Source organism: Amblyomma americanum, chromosome 8 (genome assembly GCF_052857255.1).
Source record: "Amblyomma americanum isolate KBUSLIRL-KWMA chromosome 8, ASM5285725v1, whole genome shotgun sequence".
NCBI lineage: Eukaryota > Metazoa > Arthropoda > Arachnida > Ixodida > Ixodidae > Amblyomma > Amblyomma americanum.
This window is the reverse complement of record NC_135504.1, coordinates 53,819,245-53,844,246: the sequence shown is the minus strand read 5'-3', so window position 1 is coordinate 53,844,246 and position 25,002 is coordinate 53,819,245. Positions and strand designations below refer to the sequence as shown.

General features: G+C 45.8%; 1 protein-coding gene across 1 annotated transcript in view; it reads right to left on the bottom strand.

Annotated features, from left to right (window-relative positions):
- Positions 1-15,629: 15,629 nt before the first annotated feature.
- LOC144100331 (sodium-coupled monocarboxylate transporter 1-like) overlaps positions 15,630-25,002 on the bottom strand; it is a 35,048-nt gene continuing 25,675 nt past the window's right edge. The window contains exons 12-16 of the mRNA XM_077633308.1: positions 24,641-24,727; positions 23,520-23,698; positions 21,784-21,887; positions 16,273-16,373; positions 15,630-15,762 (exon numbers count right to left, since the gene is read on the bottom strand). Of these exons, the coding sequence (XP_077489434.1) occupies positions 15,664-15,762; positions 16,273-16,373; positions 21,784-21,887; positions 23,520-23,698; positions 24,641-24,727 (570 nt within the window). The 3' untranslated portion in view covers positions 15,630-15,663. The remainder of the gene's footprint in view (positions 15,763-16,272; positions 16,374-21,783; positions 21,888-23,519; positions 23,699-24,640; positions 24,728-25,002) is intronic.

Below are 25,002 nucleotides of genomic sequence, written 5' to 3'. Positions count from 1 at the left end.
CCGCCTTCGCTATATCCGGTGTATTTCCTCGTTATATCAGTTAAAATTTGATATACTGCTCATCAAAACGCGACGAATCATTTGACATCATCCGAAACCTCTGCGAGAAACGGTTCGGCCGTAATGGCCGTCTGAAGGTCCTCGGAATGCACGGTTTGGGGGCGGAAATTCATCGTTGCGAATCTCACACACCCGCCGCGGTGGCTCAGTGGTTAAGGGCGCTCGACTACTGATCCGGAGTTCCCGGGTTCGAACCCGACCGCGGCGGCTGCGTTTTTATGGAGGAAAAACGCTAAGGCGCCCGCGTGCTGTGCGATGTCAGTGCACGTTAAAGATCCCCAGGTGGTCGAAATCATTCCGGAGCCCTCCACTACGGCACCTCTCTCTTCCTTTCTTCTTTCACTCCCACCTTTATCCCTTCCCTTACGGCGCGGTTCAGGTGTCCAACGATATATGAGACAGATACTGCGCCATTTCCTTTCCCCAAAAACCAGTTATTATTATTATTATCCCACACTTGTTTTGGGCTTCATTTGAATGAGCAAATTTGTCTTGAGGAGAATGCCAAGCCATTTGACACCACTTCGAGCAATCTGCGTCAAACGGGTGGTCCCAATTTTATGCAAATGTTTGTCCCGGGCGGGTCCCACTTCGATGCTCACTATTCTGGCACATAATATATAAGCGACCGAAAGTGTAGATGTCAATTGAGGCGCCACGTGCCCAGTGTTGCAATGTGATGTAGTGTCAAAACGTGGGAACTGTTTTGGTCACTTTGACCTTCATTGTAGATAGACGCGTCCTTGACAAACGTAAGTAGTAAGAGCTAACGCACTTAAAACCTTTGCGCCATAATGACGGCGGACGGAATGCATGACTTTTTCGTTGGGATTGTTCTTATTTTTTCTGAGTCTGTAGGTGCGTTTGCCCCTCACTTTCGCCATGACGTATAGGTCGGCCGACGAGTTTGAAAAGTGCGATTTTGTAAAAAAAGCGCCAATTCCATGCGATTTTGTAAAAAAGTGAATTCAATTCAAAACCAATTCGTTTATTTTCAACTCGAGGTTGAAGGTCCCCAGGCGAAAAAGCTGTTTTATGGAAGCTTGAAAAGTGCCTGGGGGCCTACTTAAGGCAGCAGTGGTCAAATAATAAATACAGTGCAAGTTCACATTTTCAGACAAAATTTGAAAAAAATACAATAATTACCACAATACAATAATTACCAAAACAATAGTTATACATGAAATTTCAAGCAAGCGTTCTCCTTCAATTCCCATAGAAGACTGGAAAACTTTCCGGAATTCATACATGTCAGTCTGCCTGTAATCACAATGTGAACGCGGTTATTGTACATAGGCAGTTTAATAGGTTACAAAATACTGTCAGAATTGTTTTTTATTCAAGGTCTCAAAATATATTTCCCTCTTTTCATAATCATTCAGATGAAATGAAAGTAGGTGCTGTAGGGACTGACATAGATAATCAGTACGCCGGTGTGGTACAAACCGCTTGTCACAGCTGCAAGGGCGACCGTCACATTTTTGTTTGCTTAAACTTGCGGACCTGTTTAGAAACGTTTTAAGGACATCATTTGCGAAAACAGAAAGTATAGTTTAGGCGAAAGTTTAGATAATGTTGGGTCCACATACATCAAAGCAAATGCAGTTTAATTGTAGGAACGCCGGCATTCATAAACTAGACATGCAATCCTTATGCACAGCTTGGATCAAGATGCCCTTCTCTATCGGGTCGTAAGCCCGTTTCGAGAAGCAGCAGATACTGACGTTCTCCAGGAATCACAAGGACTGTGCTGGGCTGCATCCTGTGAACAAGATGGCAGTAGCCAAAAGCACTTTTCCATGTGCAAAGAGCTTTGTGATGGGCTGACTGAACTACTTTGTTGTGTGAATGTTTGAGCACGTTATTGTCTTGATGACAGGAGAGCCAATGACCTGCACACGCAGAAAACGAGATAAAAAGAGGATATGAAACAGCATGTTCGGTATTCTAATGACAAACCAAAAAGCGAAAACTTTTCACTTGCTGACCACAACACAGAATGCATATGCACTGCGTCCTAACCAGGACATTTCCTGAAGAGATCGAAAACACTAAGTACAATTAAGTAGCACTCTGCATGCGAATGGCGGACAAACTGCTTCATAGTGTACGCCAGCATCAGAAGTGCATGCAGTCAGGGAAGGTCCGACTCACCCATATTGCAGTTTTGATGCGTTATCGCCATCATGGGCCAGTCCATGCTTCTCCCATCTCTGTTTATAAGTGGTTCTTTTATTCGAACAAAGATTTATCTCTGACACGCGTCCTGCGAAAAGGGTTGGCATGCTTGGTTCACGCTTAGGTTTGGGGCAATTCTTGAAACACTGAATCAGCATGCTAGCAATTAATTCTTGCATGAGGCATTAAGAGTGCCCCATGCATGAGACATTAAAACAAGAAGCAGCCCGGGTTCACTCGGGCTCGCATCAGTTCGAGCATCAAAACTGCAGGAAAAGTTCACCAGACCATCGGTACGTGCATGTACTGCTGCCGCTACTGTGCGCCGGGAAGCAACCCGCCCACCACTCGCATGCTTCATTTTCCTTTCTAGAGACTGAAAGATAACGGTGGAACAGCTACAGTACCTTATAAGCTGGAATAGTTTGCGTACCTTTAGAGAAGACTGTGCAGGCTGGTGGCATCTCCTGCTGAAGCTGGACAGCTGCAGCAAGCGACCCTCGCAAACAACAAATTTGCGAGGAGTTGATGGTTTAGGGGCAGACCTACAAGGTGGTTTTGTACTGTCATGCAGATAATAAAAGGATGCGCGCAACGTGCGACTCCCAGAGTAACTGTAGCCAAGAATGAAAACACGTAAGAAAATAATGATATGTTTATGCTCCACTGCTTAACATACTTATGCTGCCTAATACCCTCTTTACACGGGCAGCCTTAACCGTGGTTAAGCTTAACTGCAGTTAGGGCGGTTAACCGCGGTTAGAGTTAACTGCAGTTTGCCGCGCTTACACACAGTTTAGCCAACTCGGTTAGTGCGACGAAACAGATCATGTGATACTCACCTCATTCAAGTTAAAACGTCGCCCACTGAGGCGTATTATTAAACAGGGCTAAGTTGAAAAGAACACATAAGAGGAAAAACGTTGTTTCTTGTGCTAAGGCCTGCTTAAAAACTTTTTTCTTTGTGCTTGTGGTTGTCGTTAGCCGAAATCTAAAAACAAGTTCTAAACAATGATCGAGGTCGACTTCGTAGCCGTCTGCGCGTTCTACTTTGGCTACTTTAGCCTCTTCCCCGTGACTGCTCGCTGCGACGCATCGCTGCTCACTGCTATCGTTGTTTATTTTCGTGGCTTTTCTTTCACAGTGAGTGCTGTGCTTGTGTAGTTAAGATCCTTCGGACGTCTTGTGTGTCAAGCCTATGTTGGCTTTTAGCAGGCCTGTCGTGAACGAGGGCGACGCTCAATTTTGGGCTGTGTTCGTGGCGCATCAGGCAGCGCTACAACGCCTGCAAATACAGATGCTGGCGCTGAGCGCTGAAATTGCCATGCTGGAAGAGACGAGGAAGTGACACCGGGGGCGGCCGAAGCTCTTTTTGTTGGCGGCGGCGCACCTGTCCGTCCGTGACCGAAATCTGTCGGCGTACCCGTGCCCAGGCTCGTGGTACGAGACCACGCTTCCGCACCTTCCGGACAGCGGACTCCGAGAAAACTTTCAGATCAACCGCGGCACATTCCGATACATGGTGGCTGTTTGTGGAAGCATGAGCCGGCAAGATACCAACATGCGGAAAGTGATTCTACTGGAGAAACGCGTGGCGATCGGCTTGTACCGCCTCGCAACATCAGCAGAAGAGCGGGCTGCTGCCAACTTGTTTGACGTGAGCACTGCGTCAGTTAATTTAATATTTCACGAATTTTGCAGCGTGTTTGTGGAGCAGTTGGAAGCACGATTTGTGCATTTCCCAACACCATCTGAGCTTCACGAGCACATGTGTAAATTCACATCAGTCACGGCGTTAATTTAATATTTCATGAATTCTGCGGCGTGGCAGTGGAGTAGTTGGAAGCACGATTTGTGCATTTCCCAACACCAGCTGAGCTTTACGAGCACATGTGTAAATTCACAGCAGCCTGCGGTTTCTCTCAAGGTATCGGTGCAGTGGATGGCTGTCATATCGAGATGTGGCACCCAAAGCAAGAAGCTGCTGAATAATACAATCATAACGGGTGGTAGAGTGCCGCTCTACTTTCTGTCGTCGGCCACACATACAGGTTCCTATGCACGAGTGTTGGAAGCCCTGGTAGGAACAATGACCCGGCACTGTTTCAGAAGTCTCGACTGCCAGCCCCTCTGGCTAGTGAGCTGTTCCGACAAGAAACATAGCTCATTGAAGGTGTGGGAGTTGGCACAATTCTTTTTGGTGATCAAGCTTTCCCCTTGAAGACTCACCTGATGAAGCTGTACCCCTTCCAGGTGCTTCTGGGTCCCCCTCACATACCTTTAACTACCGGCTGCCGAGTGCCAGACCTGTTGTCGAAAATGCTTTTGGACGTGTCAAAGCACACTTTAGAATGATGCTGAAGGGCCTTGAGTGTGACGTCCACAATGTCAGTTATGTGATCCGTTCTGCTTGCGTGCTGTACAACATTTGTGAGCAGCTGTGTGACCGGTGTGATTCAAGCTAGTTTGGTGTGGTGCAGAGCTCTGATGAAAGGCGGCCTCAGCCGGTGTGCACAAGCAACCGGAAAGAGACGTCAGGTGTGGCCATTGGGAACGCCCTGGCCAAGCACCTTGCCTTGAGCTAGAACCCAGTCCATGTGAAACTCAAGAGCAGCTCAGAAGGACACCTATACCAAGAGGGAACAGCCCTGAACAGAGCTACGCACACATTATTGAAGGAGCAGACACTGGGTTCGGCTCACCTTCAATGGCTACCATTGCACGCACATGATGCATACTCCCTACTGGGGTGAAGGTTATGAGGGTTACAACAAATGTAATTTTAGCAACCTACATGTTCTTCATAAAATAGATTTGCTTTATGGAGTTTAACATTCCAAAAAGGTTTGGGCTATGAGTGAAGCCGTAGTGAAGGGCTGCAGAATTTTCGACCACATGGGGGCTTATTAACATGCACTGACATTGCACAGTACAGGAGTGTCTTGCTTTACACCTCCATTGAAAAGCCGCCGTCGTGGCCAGGCTTTCAAAAAAAAGCCTTGCATTATATAGCTAATGTTAATTTTTGGTTCTTGTTAAACTGCAAAACGAAGTGGTTCGTACCAACTACTAGTATTCCTTATGACAAACAAACCTTCACCTACATGCAACCATCTCTAATGAACCAATAATGAAGATTTCATTACTTCCTGTAAGCAAATCTCTTCAAACAGTTTTGCTCACGGACGATAACAAAATGCCAGCATGAGTTTTCCATTTTTATATGATTCATTCTTGTTGAGCACTGCTGTTTACGTTGCTGTTTCATTGCCATTTTAGTACCTTTTTCATTGTTGTGTTTGTGTTACATGGTCTGCGTATTGGCAGCTATTCTATCACTTGCTGTTTGCTTATAAATTTCGTGTATAACTGGCCATCGTCTTGCCACATGGCCAATAAGCAACTTGTTGGTACCTTGTCAAGGAGTACAAGCTTTTAGTCTTGCACTCCTACTTCTGAAAGCAGAAGTACTTGCTGAGGCGTTAGTTGGTTCATCATAAAGTTGAATGGCACAAAGGAACAAACACAGGAAGACACAGCAGTGGCGCTTTTTCTGTCTCTGCGTTTGTTCCGTTGTGCCATTCAACATTATGATGAAGGTAACGAAATCATGTCGGTCACAGGTGGAAGCTTCATATTTTTGCACACATCATCCACACACAAAGCAAAAACAAAAATATGACGTAAATGTGACCCAATGGTGAGGGCTTTGAAAGACTTGCAGTGTGATAAATTTCATTACATTCCCATCCCAACTCGTTAAACCAAAGTACGCTTTCCGTGCACAATTTCATGTCATTACTATTTTGCTGTTGTCCAAATTCATTCCCCACTGTTCTATAACTGGCCCCCCGCCCCGAAAAAAACAGTTATGTTGCAAGAAAGATATCATCCTTGTAGCAAACAGTTCCTGGTGAACATGCAACAGCCATTGGTTCTGACTGGAGAAGCAGGTGGAGTGTTACTGCGAGAGCAGCAGCAATGTACTTGCAACAGACTTGTTTGATTATTACACTTGTGTACCCCTGCAGTGTATGCATGGGCTCTGTTAATAACTAATACTGCAAGCTACTATGGTAGCCAGCCCGCACAATACAATTCACTGTTTAAAACACAATACAAAACTTTCAACAGTAAAAGACCTTTCATCTCATCACATGCTGTGATATCAAATAACTTCCAGCTATTTTGATCACTGTTTATTGAGCAAGTCATTATTTTCTTTGTTGTCTGGAAATTTTGCAAGCAGTTGCACTATGCTTGCATTTATGGCAGTCGCTTCCTTCTGGAGGCACACTATTATCTTGCGCATTTTGTGTGCCTTGCGGTCGGCCTTTGCTGCTGCCTCACTTTCTCCTTTATGGACGGCAATTAGCTGCTCTATAGCAGATCCTTGTCGCTTGTGGCTGCTCTTTTGGTGTTCCCTTCTTTTGGCGCTTGTTCCAGCACCGGCACTGCTGCTTACGCCAGCACTGGCTATGCTTGTGTCGCCCCTGCTGCTGCCTGTGCTTTGCAGTACAGGTACTGCAGCACTGGCACTGCAAATGGGGGAGCTGGTCGCAAGTTGAGCGAGGTCGTCTCTTCTGCTTCCTTCAGGCAGGCTGTCCTCCCATGACAGGAGCACTTCCGAACTGTGTGGTGCCTCATTGACAACTGGCAGCTGAAAATGATGAAACATACAAGACAACATGTTATCATCTCAGAAAAGATATTAAATGTGTCTTAATGTAAAGCAATCATCCGCTTCCATAATATATTACAAAAACACTAACTTATGATGGCTAATCTGGAAAGAAGGAAACTAAATAGATATATGGTTCATGGGGGTTTTAACGTCCCAAAGCGACTCAGGCTATGAGGGACGCCGTAGTGAAGGGCTCCGGAAATTTCGACCACCTGGGGTTCTTTAACGTGCACTGACATCGCACAGCACACAGGCCTCTATAATTTCGCCTCCATCGAAATTCGACCGCCGCGGCCGGGATCGAACCCGCGTCTTTCGGGCCGGCAGCCGAGCGCCATAATCACTCAGCCACCGCGGCGGCTAAATAGATGTATGAAGAACCAGACATGTACATCAGCATTCCCTAGCCCCAACTTTCACATGAACCAATGGGTTCAGTTCAGTTTTTTCCTGAATACTATTGCGGAGTGCAATCGCCTTCCTTTAGGTTTATGTGACTCGAAATATTTTGTGAAGGAGTTGGAGGATTTTTGTACGAGTCCAAGTGTTGGTGTTGTGATGAATGTTGGATTTTATGTTCTTTAAATGACTTGTGGCTGTTGCGGCTAATGGTTTTATGGCTTTTATAATTGTGTGCCCTCCTGATTGGGCCAAAGTTATGGCTTGCAGTAAGTACAAATAAATAAATGAACGGGTGGACAAGACAGTATACCAAGCTGATCAAAGTCAATAACAAGCAATATGTTAAACATTTGCAAGCATATGGGGCATGGTTGACCAAGGGTAAACCGAGCTGATGAGGTTGAGTTGAACAGAAGTACATGGAAGGTGAGGTGCGAACTCTGGCACAAGGCGCTGCGATTTGAAGACGCAAGTGCCATTTCCGCTCCCCATTGCCATTAATGCCCATGGTTGTGGGAGTAGCTTACTCTTAATCCCCCTCTCCCCCGAGTCTGTCCAATGGTTCCAAAGGAAGGATTGCTGGGCCAGTTGGTTCATCATTCAAGGCTTAAAAACTGCACGAAAAATGGGATGATACAGAATGAAGGAATAGACAGCAGTGAACCTGCAATTGAGTGTATTTTATGTGAAATTGCAACAAATACAGAAAGCATGCACAAAGAGCTTATAGACAAAAACGCAATACAATACAGATATTACTTAAATACTTCGAACGAAGACAGCGCAAAAAAGGACAACCACAGAAGAGGACATTACACAAAGAACGCTTCTCTTCTGTGGTTGTCCTTTTTTACACTGTCGTTCATTCCAAGTATGAATCACCAACTAGCCCACCACTTTGTTTTATTGAATTACTTGGGCATTACAGATATCACATAGAAATTTATTATCTACTTTGCTACTTCCCATCAGTGTCCCTGTAGAGAAACAACAGTTCGCAATAACAGCTTATGATCCACAGATTGCTGTATTACTCCACTGTATTCAAGCCCAGTCGCTAATGGAATCGATGGACGACGATGAGTATCTACAAGAGAGAAGGATGAAGGTGAAGCGGCATGTGCACAGGTGTGAAAGATGAATTGTCATACAGCACTAGCAATATTAATATATCATGCAAATAAAGGCACCAAAATTATGGTGCATACCATAACTTCATCTTACTGGAGACTTAAGTCGTATCCATCTGCAGTGTGTGCCTCTTGACATATGATTCCCAGCTGAAAAAAAAAGGGACGTAACCTAAACCAGCAATGCACATTGAACTCCCTGTACAACAAAGCCTTCGTTGCTCTGACATGGTAACATTAAGTATATGGGGAGACAACCAGCTAACTACCGATATGTATAATTGCTAGAAAAAAAACAAGGACTTATGAACGACCAGTGGGAGTTGCTTGGCTAGTTGGTTCATGTTTCATGACAAAGAACAACAGTACAAGGCAAAATGTAGACGTGGAGGCCAGTGCCCATGTTTGTGGAAGTGGTTTACACAACTGCTTGAGTCTGTTCTTTGTTATCTATTGTTGGCCAGCATTTTATAATGAGTATAAGTTCCGCATTGAGAAATGAGCAGCAATAGAATTCCGAAGTGATCTGAACGACAAATTGCACACAATGGAATAAATCACAAATTACCTCTAAACTTTCCTCGACTCGCCCATCATCGTTGATGAGAAGGCAGCCGAGGAAACTGGAGCTGCCAGTAGAAGATCCATGGGACACGAGGCGACCCACTTGAAGTGCCTGTCCGTCTCAGCTGCCTGGACAAATAAAAATGATATGAGCTATTAAATGTGTTGCTAAAAAACATTTGAAGGCTGTGATCACAGCATTTCTCTCAGTGGATTAGGCTTCACTGTACACGTTCTCAATGCAAGAATAAAATTTCATAGATATGTGTCTAATGCACATGCACAGGTACTCGTGAAATCAATGCATGCAATTTACATTTGCAATGTTGCTAAACTACATCCTGCTAGTTGCTGCTTTGCAATTGAAGCCACAACTGTGCATTGTGGTTCAACTGTTGTCATTCTAGCAATATCTTACTTGGTTAATTTCCAGATGTATTTCTTTTATATATCGTTCCCAGGCGGCACTGTGTATACTACTACACAAATGCTGCTAGTACACAGTGAAGCCTGGTAAAGAAATATGAAATAAATCTAGAAATTCAATTGACTACATTGTTGCTCTAGCAGGTGGCCAGAAATATCGACGTGTGTAACGAGGAAGACGAAGTTTGCGTGCAGCGCCGTGCACGCGTGCACGAGCGAAGATTCTAAGTGCTGCGTATGCTGCTCCTGCCTGGGGTCATTACTCTCGATTCTTTACTACCTCAACCATGCATTCTCAAGATCGTCTTCGACACTCCAGAACTGTGCGACGACGGCGAAGAGAATCGACGCGTTGCTCCAGCGACAACACATGCTACTCTCGCACATGCGAGACTGACGTAAGCAGTTCAGCTGCACTATGAAAACAGCGCCAAGAACCCGATGGCACGAGCATCGTTCGGTAAAGGTCGCACTTACCGTATTTCTTTTTGAGGTTTTCCATTTTCAGCTTCACTTGTTTGCTGGTGTATGGGCCTTGTCCCGGCGGCAGCCCGGCGTTCAGTTCCGCTACAATCGCAACATATATCCGAGCGTTGCGCGTGTTACCGTATCAGATCCGTATCAGATGCGTATCAGGGCCGCGGTTGTTGAATCAAGCCAAAATGACACAACTCTGGGAGGACGAGTCGTTCGATGTTACTGCTGCCACGGGCGCCGCCATCTTGTCGGTTAAGGTAGCAAACGGTGGTCAGCAAGCTCGGTTTGGGTAACCGTGGTTAGGTGGCGTAACTGCAGTTTCGTCTGCCGTGTGAGCGCGGCTAACTATAGTTACGGGGAACCGTAGTTGCCTTAACTGTGGTTAAGGTCGCCCGTGTAAATGCGGTATAACTGTCTAAGGTCGGCTGGTGAGTGGTGCTGTGAGGATCTTCAAACGTCAGAGGCAAGCCTGCAAATTGCGGTGATGTTGATTTTCGTCCCTTCTCCTCATGCAACATAATGTCTGAAACTTTCAGTTCAGTCTCACACTTTGCAATTAAGAGAAAGGAAATGTGCGGCTTGCAAGAACTGGTGACAATAAAGTACTAGAAAGGTGAAGACACATCACAAATGAGCAGAGCGACTCCACTGTGTAAAAAAAAATTCTTTACGTTTCTTCACATGAACTGGTCATTGCAAAGAAGGAACCAACGTCTTGTTGCATATTTGTAGGTTTACACCACATTTTACTGTTGTTTCTAACTACTAGGCATACGGTGCATTTAATTTTTTTTTTCAGGCTGCTCCCTAGCAACTAACACCTAATAACCTGCTAATGTTCAGCTAGTTTTAAAGACAAACTTAGGATTCACTTGTTAGCAGTACGCCACCTGGATGCTTTCTAACGGAAGACTCCTCAACCGACAAGTGACATAAGCTGTGATGAGTCCGAACAAAACGTCACACTAGTACATTTGCTTACTGCACATTCCAACATAGACAATGTCGTGTTAGATTTTTATCATATAATGTAACATGCAAAAGTAATTGCAAATACAATTAGTGGCATAAATATTTATGATTTGTGCTACAGTGACTGCAATGACTGCTACCATGTATTCATGAAATCACAGTGGATGCATATCAAAACGCTTCCTTGCAATTTAAAAAGAGAAACGGTACTGCTACCATGTATTCATGAAATCACAGTGGATGCATTTAAACACGCTTCCTTGCAATTTAAAAAGTTAAACGGTACTTTGCACACGTAACAGCTGCCTTGGTTGCATCTCCTGTTCGCACGCAAATGCTTATCGTTTTGGCCAATAATTCGACTTGGACTGTGCACTGCGTCTAAGCATCGCACTTGTCGGGTGGGGTGTGTCAGGGCGCTCTGTTAAGTAGTGATGCCCGAGCGAACTGGAGCGATAACATGAAAAGAAAATAGAATTTTGAATGGCAGCTGAATGTAAAACTTGAGCATATATAAGCAGGCATTTACACAGACAGACCATTAAGAATGTATGTTGGCCAGACATGTAGGTTGGTTGCGAAATGCGGTCACAGAAAACCCATATAAAAAGCTTTCTTTGCTTTGCAGAACGTAATTCTGCAAAACGTTAAAGTGGCTTCTTAGCAGCCCAACCATGCAGAATATGGATGCATCTAGTAAATTCAAGATGGTTCTTTGCGTTTCTTCGGAGGGGCACAGGACCTCTTCAAAGTGAATTCGACAGTGTTGAAGGAGCAGACGATGATTGATGCCAGATGATGGAGACAAAGAGAAAATATATTTACAGGATGTACAAGGGCAAACTGCGTTACAGCTACTTGAGTCACACACAGTCAAACTAACCGTAACCTAAAAGATCTCACGCACAGAAACTCTACAAGACCTTACTCATCGATCCGACGTTAAACTCCAGGTCTGTAGAGTTACGTGCCGCTGCACGGAGCTTCTAGCTCAACTAGATAGGACTGCTATCCAATGATTTCGCATGCAATTTTAAAGCTTTCGCAAACAAAGAAGTTAGGGCGGTCATATTTGGAGGCCCGCCCTAAGCTTCGATAACCAATGAAGGTAGCCACAGCCCCTGAAGAAACACGTAACGAAAACATTCTGAAAACCCTCTCCCCGCGGGAGTTCTCGCCCTTATCTCGTGATGCTTTCCTTTTCCCCTTCCCTGCCACACCCTCGCGTCGCCTCTCGAAGGATGACAAGTTTTTTTTTTCAGATAATTGGCGGGACCACTAACCCACTGGCTCGTCGCAGGAATGTCAGATGGCGGAGGCCCGCGACGCTTTGGCGCCGTCAAAAATGACAGCAAAGGAAAGAGCCCATGGCGGAAAACGAGGCGGTTCGCATACTTGCGCAGCCGCGCAGCATGGGGATCTGCTATCGTGGGAATGTTGCTTAAGACCAAGCGGCGCCACATGCTCATTGTGTGCGCCTCGCATGCTTTCTTGGTGCGCTTAACAAAGCCAGGAGCCTTCGGCAGTCACAGCGGTGCTACCAAGCGGACAGTGACTCCAGCACCTTTGTTACTCTTTGCGGAGGGGGGGCGGGGGACGCGAGGGTACGGTAGCTTGGGGCTTCACTGAGAGCTCTCCGCGTAGACCAGAGGCCCGCAGCGACCGCAAGCTAAAGGAATAAAAAAAATGTGCGCGTTAATGAAGCGCGCCCCCTACACATCTCTGTGTACCTAAAGGTACAATAATGGAAATCAGTTTGTGCTGTGTGTTAGACAGGTTGCTGTGTTAACATGTATGCCTTAGGATGTAAGAGACAGAAGAAACTATTTAATTTTTCCGCCTTCTAAAGTTGCCCTATCAATTCACAAACGCCGTTCTAGCTGATACGTCCCGCTCATAACAGGCGAGCAGAATCTGATGGCCGAATGAAGGAGATACTGCCTGTGTTTCCGGGTGCTCTAATGGGTCGAGAAGTTCACAGCAGGGCTTGGTAGCGTTTGTGTCGAGGACTAGTTCTACTGGAGCACGAAAGAAACCGACCAATATAATTATCGGGAAATTTGGAAACCTGTGCTCAAAGCCGCGTAGTCCAAAGTCGAGGATTCCTTCATATTGTTCATGCTCACGGTTGGGTTCGAGAAGCCCGTTGGCATTATCAGTGAAATTATACACAAGCTGGAATCGCGGCATGAATTTAATTGAGCTGGAATTGAGCCGCACGAAATCAGAGACCAAGATTGGATGCGATACGCACCTAACGCTTTGGCGCTGGTGGTCCATTTCCTTGACCCTCCCTTCTCATGACCCTTTGCAACGAGAAGACGCAGTGCGCTCCAGACCGTTGTACCCCAAAGACGTTGCGCGGTGCAACTTCGGCTTGGCGCCAGGTCTCAGATAGAGCTTTAGTGCAATGCTGAAATTAAGGAGCGACCCATAATTGAGCTGATAGCTGCTGAAACTGAAGTGCAGCGAGAATATGACACACGGCTTGCCCGTTGTCCAATAGTGGTGCCCGGTGGCATGCAAAACATTTACCCTCGCTTGCATCTGCGAAGCATCACAAGGAAACTTGTGCAACGCGGCCTCGGTACCTGTCTTGCTGAAGCAGAGGTCCACGATGCCTGTAAACGAAGTCACTGGGCGCAACCCTAGCGTAGAGGCATTTACGTTGAATGGAGATGAAGGCAAACTTTGCACCTTCGGCAGATCACGTTTATTTGCCTACGAAAAGCGTGCTACAAAAGAAGCGCTACGCTAGGGGCATGCTCGCCACTACACCGTGCCGCCAGTGGTTGCCCGTAATGCTTCGATAAGTCTGTGCGTTGAGCATACCTGGCTAAGCAAGGTAGAGCGCGTAGAGAGACGCTTCTTGGCCGGACGTTCGCGTTGCACGTCAGAATACTACGCAGTGACGTCACCAATACCTTACAATCATCATCGCCAGCTTTCACATCACGTCCCTCGGCTGCAATGGGTCCTGCTCCTAAGATCGAGTATTTCCGTTAATTTTAAACTTGATTAAAATATGTTCTATTATACCCCACTTGTGTTCACTACATTTCTATGATCACTCTTACATACAGAAGAAACGTACAGCCAGTTTCGCACAACTTTGAGATTTGATCTCACTACCCGTTTAAATCAGGCATTAGGTTTCGTCGACGTCATCACGTATCCGGTACATCGTGCTTGAATAAAACAAGCGTTAACCTATGGTGAGTTTGTACCAAAGCGCTTCAAAGCCATTGATAGCTGGCATTGTCGTAGGGTGCGTGCTATCTTTGATGTAGATTGCCACTTCAGCGCCCTGTGTACATCTGTCTTTACGTATGACAGTATAGCACGGTAGGAAAATATCCCCATCTGATATCCTAGCTTAGAGCCATGTTTCTGTTATGGTTTTAATGTCAGGGTTGTGTTCGATAAAAAACCTCTTCAGCGCATCTGTGGAGGGCACCTTCGTGTCCACCTGCGTGGTCTCTCTCCCTGCTTGTTATAGGAATAAAACGAGGAGCGCAAAGACCATGACGTGCTCTTTTGGTCGTGAAAGACGTAGACAGAGGTTGTTGCACTTAGCAGCACATCAGCTCTTTTATAGGCTTTGGCCTTGTCGGAAGCGAGCGCGTTGGCCATCTTCGGAACAGCGTGGACTGTTTCCACGCAAATATCGATTCCGTTTAATTATTGACCATTTACCACCACGGTAATTTGTCCAGGTGACTGGCAATCTACAAGCATGACAGTTCTCTATGCACTTGTCAACTAAACCCTGACCAAAGCTTGCCGACAATGCAAGATCGCCTCTGCTATAATCTTGGTTATACGAATGTGAATGGCATATGCCTTTGGCTGCCACACACATTTGTCCATTTGCATGTTCAGCGCTCTCAGAGCTTCTTTTTTGATCCCATTACGCGCACGCAAATGTAGGTCTGAAGCGGTCAACCTCCTACAAGAAAGATTTTACCTTTGAATCTTGCAAACACACGCACTTGGAAGTCTAATTCCTTCTTTATTAACGGAGCTCCAATAGAGGTGCATTTATTCTTCCAGCCTAGCGTTTACGCATGTAAATACACGGGCTTTATCCCGGCGAGCTGAGGCCAGCATCGATCACGGAGGCTCACGCTGAATCCCACGTATTAACGCATTAGATGCATATGAAACGTCTCCGCTATGTTAAAACACTCCAATGACTCATTGCCACACTCATTACTCATGAAATGCCTTTAGCTCCCATCCTTGGCAGATTTAGGCACATATCACCTGTGAATCGAGCCGGACACAAAGTAGAGCATGACGGTGAACAAGGCGCTGTTCCTCAGAACGAATGTTCAAACTTTTAGTCAGAAATATTGCGTTACCGGGTGCGATTCCTTATCCAGATTACTCAGAAGCTGCGGGGTCAGAAGAATTCGTGTGCCGACAGCAGGGCGAGAGTGCGTTGCGCCGTTAGGGTTGTGTAGTGCGCACCCCATCTTGGTGCTAACAGCAAGCAGAAATCGTGCGTCGCGAAGAGTGCTTAGCGCTGTTTAATCACGCATAACGTAGAGCCATTGCAGTATGATTCCTAAAGAACGGTGCCGCATGGCTCCCGGATCAACACCACGACCACTCAACTCGTCGAACCCCCTAGCCTCTTGTATAGTCGAAGTATGTGCGACACCTCTCCTACAATGCGCTACATGTTTGCACCTACCGTCGACGACAAGCGTTACAACTTCTGGAACACACCATCCCAGCAATAACTTTATTCGGTCTTTCATGCATCTAGGTGTGGATCAGAGCTTTATTAGCGAGTAGATTCTGTTCCTCTATGGTATGTTCTCTGCCTTCATTGAAACATGTCGTCCGGGTACTGTGAAAACTCTGGAAGAAGAGAAATGCCATTGCAAAATCATTTGAATTTACACCAGCACTGGCTTCAGCACACCTTCATCATCATCACAATTAGCCTGATTACGCCCACTGAAGAGCAAAAGTCTCTCCCATGTCTCTCCAATTAAACCTGTCCTGCGGCAGCTGCGGCCACCGCATCCCCGCAAACTTCTTAATCTCATCCACCTACCTAATGTTCTGCCGCCGCATTCAACTCTTCTCTCCTCTTGGAATCCACTCAGTTTCCTTTAAGGACCAGCGGCTATCTTGCCTTCGCTTTACATGCCTTGCCCAAGCCCATTTTTTCTTTCGATTTCGACTAGGATATCAATAACACGCCTTTGTGCCCTCACCCACTCTACCCGCTTCCGGTCTCTTAACGTTACACTCATCATATTTCTTTCCATTGCTCGCTGGGTTGTTCTCAGCTTAAGCTGAAGCCCTTTCGTTAGCCTCCAATTTTCTGCCCTTAGCCAAATAAAAAGAAGCTTCAACACTCACCTTGTGTTCTGTGTTGTCAAGACTGGGCCTTGATTTACGCCATATCCTAACCAGCTTATCACTGTAGAGTCCCGGCCGCTCCTTTTCGGTCTTCATTTCTCCTACAATATTACAGTATGTTTTATACCAACAACAGTGGTCCAAAAATAAGACAGTGACTGAATGCGCAGCAAAGTCATATTTCTACGAAAATAAGTGCAAACAAAGGGTGAGTATTAATAAACATTTTTACATTATTTAACAGCTGTGACTACAGCGTGGACAATTAGTGATATATGTCGTATTGTTTAATATTCCACGGGGCTCGTACAATTACGTTTGAATTGGAAGTAAAATTTGCACGGAGTTATTCAAAATGGCACAAAATATTGAACATTGATTATTTACATTTAGTGATTTATTTTGTGTGGCTTAGGTTCCCACAAACACATTCCTGCATAGGCAGTAGTGCACCATTATATACTCCACAAGAACAAAACAGGATAGACGTATGTGGCAGGCTCTGGCGACCGTAATTTAAAGTTTTTTGCGTATTGATTCATGAATGTGCGTGTTAAAGCTACCAGGAATAGAAGTGTCTCGGTCTGGACTTTCAAACAAAGCAAGCGCATTAAAGTTATGTTGAACGAGCAGTGAAGGACAAAGGCGTTTGTGGTAGCGAGCATAAAAAGCCCAGTGGCTTCTAGTACTTTGCCTAGGCACTGGTAATTAATTTCAGTGGAGCTGTCAGATCGGGAGAGTCAATTGATCCGAGCAAACGTTTCTGCAGATATATACCACCTCGGAGTTCATGCGTCATCCAAAGTTCACCACGTTGGTAGTCTAAGAGTCATCCCCATCAGCATAACTACGTCCACTGCAGGACAAAGTCCTCTCTAAAACTCCTCCAGTTAAAGCCGCCTTGTGCCGGATGCGTTTCTAAGCTCTTCCACTCAACTGACTCTAGGACCCCCCTACTCCGCTCGCCGTGTGTTGCAATTTAATCCATTAGCTTATGGGACAATTCGTTCCTTCGCATTACTACCCTGCCGACGCCCATTTTTTCTTCTTGGTTTCGGCTAAGTCATCGTTAATTCGCGTTTGTTCCCTGAACCAGTCTCTCCTCTTCCTGTCTCTTGACATTACACCTACAACTTCATCCGTCGTTTTACTGTCCTCAGCATAAATTCAAGGTTTTTTTTTACCCTCCACTTATATAATTTCGCGCTGAGGGATATTTTAAAGAGCTTTCATTGTCTGAGAGTGCCTGCGAATTTCACTGCACCCAATTCTTATTCTCCTTGTTATTTCGCTCTCGGGATAAGGATCTGCGCTGACTACCTGCCCTAGACAAATATATTCCATTCCCAGTCACAATGTTTCCTTCTGTTCTTCTGGAAACTGCTGGTTCCTTCGGAGACTCTTGAACGTACTGTACATTTCTTGATATTATTTCCGTACCCAACATTCTACTTTGCCTGTGTAGGTCCTCGACTATGCCCTTTAATCAGACTCTAAGTTGCTTAGCGAAGAAATTTTATCGGCATATTGAATACTGCTTAGGCATTCTCCGTTAACTTTATGCTCAGATGTATTCATTCCTGTTAGCTGAATGGTGTCTGTTAGTACGCTGCGAATAGTGCTCGAAAGATGGTGTCGTGGCCTAGTGGTCTGGGCGTCCGCTTCGGCTGCGGGAGGTGGCTGGTTCGAAACCCACCGCCGGACACCTACTGGTAAAAATGGGTACAAGCCGCCCCCGGCCTGGCGCCCGGCTTCCTCAGGGTTGTGTGCTTGAAGGAGGCTCCGCAAACCCCGCTGTGCCCTCTCGGGGGCAAACCTAGTTTCGAACACTACGCCTGCAAAGGTGGGGCGTGTTTCACTTGTAAGTGAATAGTTCAACTAAAGCTCGTACGCTCTAACCAGCGTGCCTGAACAGACGTGCAGCTACAAACTTATCACTGTGGTCCTGGGCAAGTCCGGTTTTTCTGGCTGTCTGATTTTGCGAGGGCCACAAGTTGGGCTTCTACCGCACGGGCCGGATTTAGCATTGCTTGATGGGGGAACTAATCTCTGATTCGTCATGGCAACGGTTTGGTCCAGAATCCTTTTCTCGAGCACCTCATCCTAGAAGAGCCAAGCACCAGGCTGTGAGATCTCGTACCTATTAAAAAACCGGTGGGTACACGGCGGCAGTGGGGATTGAACCCAGCACCTCCCTATTGCGAGCCGAATGCTCTACCACAAAGCTACGCTTCGGCTCTTCCAAGCCCACAGTGACGGGATTTGAAGGCGCAGGCTCCTTTAACAAGTCATGCAACCCTAGCAAGCCGAACACCAGGCCGGGACATAGCTGGTGCCCATTTTGAGCAAACCGATGGGTAGCCGGTGGGCAGCGGGCGTCGAACTCACCACCACCTTGATGAATGGTTTCAGGCAGGGGCTTGAGACCGTTCCCCAAGGCAATTTTATCACTTTCCTTCCGTAGGACAAGGTATTCAGAGTAACTTTAAGCCAAAATCTTCCCATTCCTGTTATCTGAATACTTCCTGTTAGTACGCGGTAAATAGTTCTTGATAGATGGTGAATACCGGCCTTTCGTTATTCCTTAAGGTAATTTTATCTCTTTCTGACCGAGTACATTGCCTGTGTAGCCGCTATAGATATGTTATAGTTCTTTACAAATGCCTCATCTAAACTCTGCATCCGCAATGCCTACATGACTGCGGACGCCAACGCCTTTCTAAGTATCGTTTGTATAATATGTGGATAAATGACCTTTGCTGCGCACTTAAACATAAAAGAGAATAATAGCATTGTCTTGAAATGCAAACAGCATGACCATAGAATGATACAGTTGAATAATGATGTATTAGCAGTTTTTTGTCGGAGCCTAGGCTCTGACTTGAAACGAGCCAAATAGCACATGATGTGGGGCCACTGCGGGACCCTCTGGGCACATACGGCTGGGGCAACCACTCTGATACCTATGCTGGGCCCCGATGGGGAATAAGTGGGCAAGCCCAAATTAGGCTTGCCCTTGTTGATACAACCTAGGTCACATGTCGGCGTATCAGACTACTTTCTGCATACAGTCCATATCGGTTCTTTGTAATTAAATTCGGGGCAGATGCAGCCTAAATGTAGGCTTTATGTGAGAAGAACCTCCTCCAGCCAAAATAGGGCTGTCCTTACTAAACTGCCGTGGGTCCCACATCGGCCATGGTGGGGCTGGAAAACAGGCTAGCCCGCCTAAGCCCACATCGGTCCATCATCGGTCCACATCGGTCGAAAAACAAATGTGATCTCCATTCGGGAAAAAACCTCGTCAAGCCCAATAGGGGCTGCCTACACAAAATCGCTCTAGGTCCCTAGTAGGTCGGTTCGGGGTAGCAAAAGGCGCATGCACGCATGCTGCATGCATCGGTCTCGGGGATTCGAAGGCTGATTAAACATAAATGAGGGCTCTATGCAGGAGGAAAAGCGGCAAGCCCGAATGGGGCTGCCAGTGCAATGCCGCAGTCGGGCCCTCATTGGCCGTAGCGGGGCTGTACGCGTAGACTTGCCTGCATGCTATCACGCATGCCTTATTTCACTTCGATAATTCTTTCATTTCGCTAATTATATACAAATCTTCTCTTATAGATGATTTATATAAACATTTTAGCATATTTAGTTGACTACAAAAGTCTAGGAGCTCTCAACAATGTGGCGAGGGCTCCTTGTCACCGGGCGTATCTGTTGCTAAACCGTGGTCGTCGTTTCGGATGACGCGGTTGTGGCAACGCGCGTCTTTTCATTTAGTCTTTCCTCTCGTATTTCTTTGCTCTCTTCTACTGTCTGCATGTGGCAGCGATTGTGGCTCAGCTTGAGCCAGTGGACAGGCCAGTGCACTTTCGTTTTCATACTTCAATCAGTCGCAACAACAACACAATTATATTTCGAACCACACACACGTGAGCTACCGGCAGTATACCCATCATGAAGTCGGTGCGGGCAGCTCACATTGCACTCATGCCCTAGCACTTTGGGCTACTTGGATCGGGCTGAAATACTGGAAAATTAGTTTGATGCTGGGGGCTGAAAGTCCGATGGGAGCAACTGGATCTGGGGCTGCCCCTAAAGTACACACATCGGCCCTTTGCGAGTCCATTCGGGTAAGCCGCCATTGGGCTTGCCTCTGTAGAACCGCCATCGGTCGCATGTCGGTATTGAAGGGGTGAACCGAGATCATAGAAAATTTTTAGTCCTGCCTACATCTCTCCAAAGTACGACCTATGGTGGAGATTAGTGTGCTGCCTGAATTGTGCAATGCCGCCTAACTGAGCCCACATGGCTCTCTACACCAGTCCCTAAAGTGACCGATAGGGATGTTTGTGGGCAGCCCACTTGAGGCCCTGTAGGCAGCCGTTGCACAACCACATTGAGCCCACAGGTGCTAGCCTGCATTGCCGACATAGCACCAACTAAGCCCCCACATCGCAGCCCAGTTTGTGCTACTGGGTGCGCATGATATAGAGAGAACTCCCGCGGCTACAGGAAGTGAACAAGGAGGAGCCCACGTGGGAAACGTATTAGTGAAATAGACATCATAATGAGCACAAATCTTAGCACCGCATTGAATTTGGTGTGTTGGGCAAGGTGAGGTGTTGCGCAAGTTACATACTGAGGTGCGAGAATGTTCTAGGTATGAAAATATTGCTGGGTGAAGTTGTCGGCAAGCAAAAGAGCAAATAGTTCGCAACACTAAGAAGGATGAGGCATTCAAAGGCTTCATTTCACAAAAGATATTCAGCTGTACCTCATCAATACGAGCATAAAAGGCTACAGGGCACCTCTGCCAAGAAAAGAGCCTTATTAAAAAACACAACAGCATAAAATCTCTCGTACTTCTCATAGTAAGTGCAAGAAGCATGTAGCACTAAAGCACAGAGGAAGCCTGAAAGCAGGACCGACAATTAGCCACCGGCAGAATGGAGCTGCACTTAGTAGCAGACATGGACGCCAAATGCAAGTTATTCTGCACTTATTTTCATCATCATGATCAGCCCGACTACGCTCGCTACATGACACAGGCCTTTCCTATATCTCACGAATTAACTCTGCCCTGTGCCAGCTGTGGCCACACCATCCCCGCAAACTTCTTAATATCATCCTCCCAACAAACTTTCTGGCGCCCTCTGCTACGATTCCCTTCCCTTGGAATCCAGTCTGTACTCTTAAGAACCTATAAAACCATTAAGAGTAGGACCCTTATTCCTAAACACATATTCTTATAGTAGCCCTAACAACCACGGCGCTATGATCAAATATTGAGCCACTGAGGTAATTACAGAGGAAGTAAAGGAAGCTTTATTAAACGGCTGATGGAAACAGTGTTAAATAATTCAACTAATAAGATCAGTTAATTTCAGACCACAAAGGACGGCGGAGATATGTCACAAAAGCTCGCAATACCGTAAACGCAATGCTACATATACTTAGACAATAAGCCGGATGGCGTTGACGCACGGATTATAATGATCAAAGTCCTACCTGTCACAGCGCTGACCAAGATTCCGATCGCAAGAGTAGCGAAAAGTCCAAAGAAACTGGTCCAAAATGACGATATTCGAAAAAGGAAGAAAGGCTCTTCCGATCTGAATGGAGAAAAAAAAAATCAGGCGTGGTATAATGACAGTACGTCTTCCAGCAAGGCAGCAATGTGGGCTAGTTGGTTGTACATTTGATGTGAATAACGCGCTACACACTGACAAAAACGACTACTGGAATCGCGGACACAGGACAAGCGCGCACTAACAACTGAGATTTATTCTGGTACGAGGGTACATAAATACATTTCATGCACATGCTCAAAACAATAAATTCATTGCCATCGGTTGTGTCGCATGCTGCTTCGTTTCTTGATTAGATATAATTCCTCACTTGATAACAACACCGAGAGTGTGCTTACGCACTCGTCTTCACCGGCCTCCCTTATCTCAAAGGCTTATTTTATTTCTGTTTCTTTCTTGTCCCTTGCACGAGCTAAAGTTATAGTTCGTTCAAAGTAAGGTGAACATCTGCGATTAACGCAATGGGGGAAGGTTTCCACGATTCGCTATTTTTCCTAAGTTATTACAGGGCTCTTTCAACCTGGTGTTTAGACATCTGTCTGATTGATCTATGTAGCCCATGCTTCATGACAAGGTCATCTTGTAGACTATACCGGTAGCGCATTCTAAGAACTTTTCTTGGTGTGCCATACCACATGTTTATAGTGTACAAGTGCGCTCTTGTCCTGTGTCTGCCGTTCCAGTAGTCGTTTTTGTCAGTGTGTAGCGCATTATTCACATCAAACATCTTTTAGCCCGCATCAGGTACAGGGCAGTAACTCAGTTTGTTCAGAGTAGCAGAGGCTTTAGAAATGTGTTAAAAGAGCGCAGCAGCAGTAGCAGCGGCCTGACTGTGCTCACTGCAGTGCAAAGACCTCTCCCATATCTCCCCAATTAATCCTGTCCTTTTCAAGCTACGGCCACCCCATCCCCGCAAACTTCTTAATATCATCCACCCACCTTACTTTCTACCAACCCCTGCTCAGCTTGCCTCCTCTTGGAATCCAGTTAATTACTCTTAACGGCCTCGGTTACCTTGCTTCTGTCCTCCTAGCCTCATTAAGCCCCATGACATCTCATTTAATACCCGCAAGTTCCTTGAACTGCGTTGCTAGTTTAACCTCGCTGAATAAGTATCTAGTGTTAAACGTTGGCAGGTTCCGCGTCCAATGGCACCCTGTCCGTAGCCAGAGATTCTTTGCATTTGCGGTATTTAGAAGTTACAACTCGGATCAGTTTATCAATCAGTAAAGTTGATATATACATGAAAAGGGTCAATTTTTCTTCAATTGCCCTCGAATGCAATTAATTGTCTATAAAGTCACGAGTACGAATAGGTAGTTCCGTATTCTTGCCCTCATAGTTGGCCCTACCATAACATCTGATCTTCTTAGTGATGTTTATTTCACTCAAGGGGATAGGATTCTGCCTGCAGTTATGTCATGATCAGAGACCACTTGGGTGAAATATCGGAAATGATGTCCGGGTCATTTGTCAGATGCAGATCAAGAATATTGGCTGAGGTCCCTGAGATTTCCGCGAAATAAATGAGTTGCTGAGTTGAAGAAAGTTGAAGATAAGATTTTTACCTCTAAGAATTTCACGATCAGACAGACCGTCGAGGTGAGATATATCGCAGAGGTTAGATATTTATAATAATATCTATAATATACTTACTTGGACTGTTCGAAAAGAGTTGTGACATTCGGCCGAAAAGCCGCAGCACTGTGACTGCGGTTTGTGGGGCAGTAGTCTAGTGACACAGGCATTCTAGTGGGTTTTGTATCTTTCTGAATTGTGTGCGTTATGTGCCAGAGTTGGTAAACAACTGTAACAATCGTGGCCACACCTGCACCCTGTAAATGTAAGCGGCAATTTAGTTAGTAACGTTTTATTGTGTAAAGCATGCAAAATAAGGCGACAGTCTGCAATTGTGAAGGTGCTAAAAGTTTCTTCAAGAAGACAATCAATTTTTTTTTATATTGGGCGTTCCCAAGAGAATTCTTGCGCATGCCGACCACAGTGTCCCCAACAGAAACTGTTTATAACCTCTGTGTATCAATAATTGATTCTGAGATGATAAATCATATTGAAATAGAATAAAATGATAATAATAAGGCATTGCGTCTTCGGTTTCGCGAATGCTTGAAACTCACGAAAAGCAAATTGAATATCCGCCTACTCGAGTCGCTCAACGAATCAAAAAGTGCAGTTCCAAAATTTTTAGAATTGGTTTGGTTTTGAAGGTACACTGTTCCAAACGGATTGAGGCTATGAGGGACGCCGTACTGGTCGGCCCCGAATAATTTTCGCCCTCTGGGGTTCTTTAACTTGCACTGGCATCGTGCAGTACACAGACGTCTAGCATTTCGCCGCCATCGAAATGCGAGCGCAGTGGCCGGGATTGAACCGGTGTCTTTTGGCCCAGCAGCCGAGGACCGTATCCAGTCGGCCGTCGCGGTCCAAAATTGCTCGAAAGTAATCGAACGTGTTTTCGTGTTTTCGATTTGTTTTCCAATAACTGGCAAGAATCTCCAAGAAGGCTTGACTTAGCTGCTTTCTATTTTAGCTGCTTTCTTAAAGACAGTGCCCATTGATATGGCACACTGTACGCTGCCGCAAGCAGTTGGCCTGCGCGGGGAGTAGGTTTCAGATCGTAAAAAAAAAAAACATCAGTTTTACAGCCACTTAAAGTAGTTAAGTTTTCCGGTTATGAGACTCTTTTTACACCAAGAATCACAGTTACACCAGAAATAAAATTCAATGTATGTTTTCAGTGGCACATGCTGCATACGCACTTTGGAGTGGACAAATGGAAATAGCATAGCCAGGAGGCACAAGCCGACATAAGGTGATGTGAGGCAGGTATACATCATAAGGAATGTCTGTAAAGGAAAGAGGAAGACTGAAGCAAGTACAGTAACAAAACATACATAATCAAAGGCAGTACAACCAGAGGGGCGCAAGCTCAAAACGCCGTGATGCAATCTATGCCGCCATTTCTACTAGTACTGCACTGGCCTTAAATGTAGTTAACACGAAGATGAGCAATGCTCTGAAAAGGATTGCAATGGGGAGATCAAGAATCCCACGTGTATGTTTCGCTGTCCACATAGCCTGAAATGTAAACAATTGCCTAGCCATTACCAGCCGCGCTGGA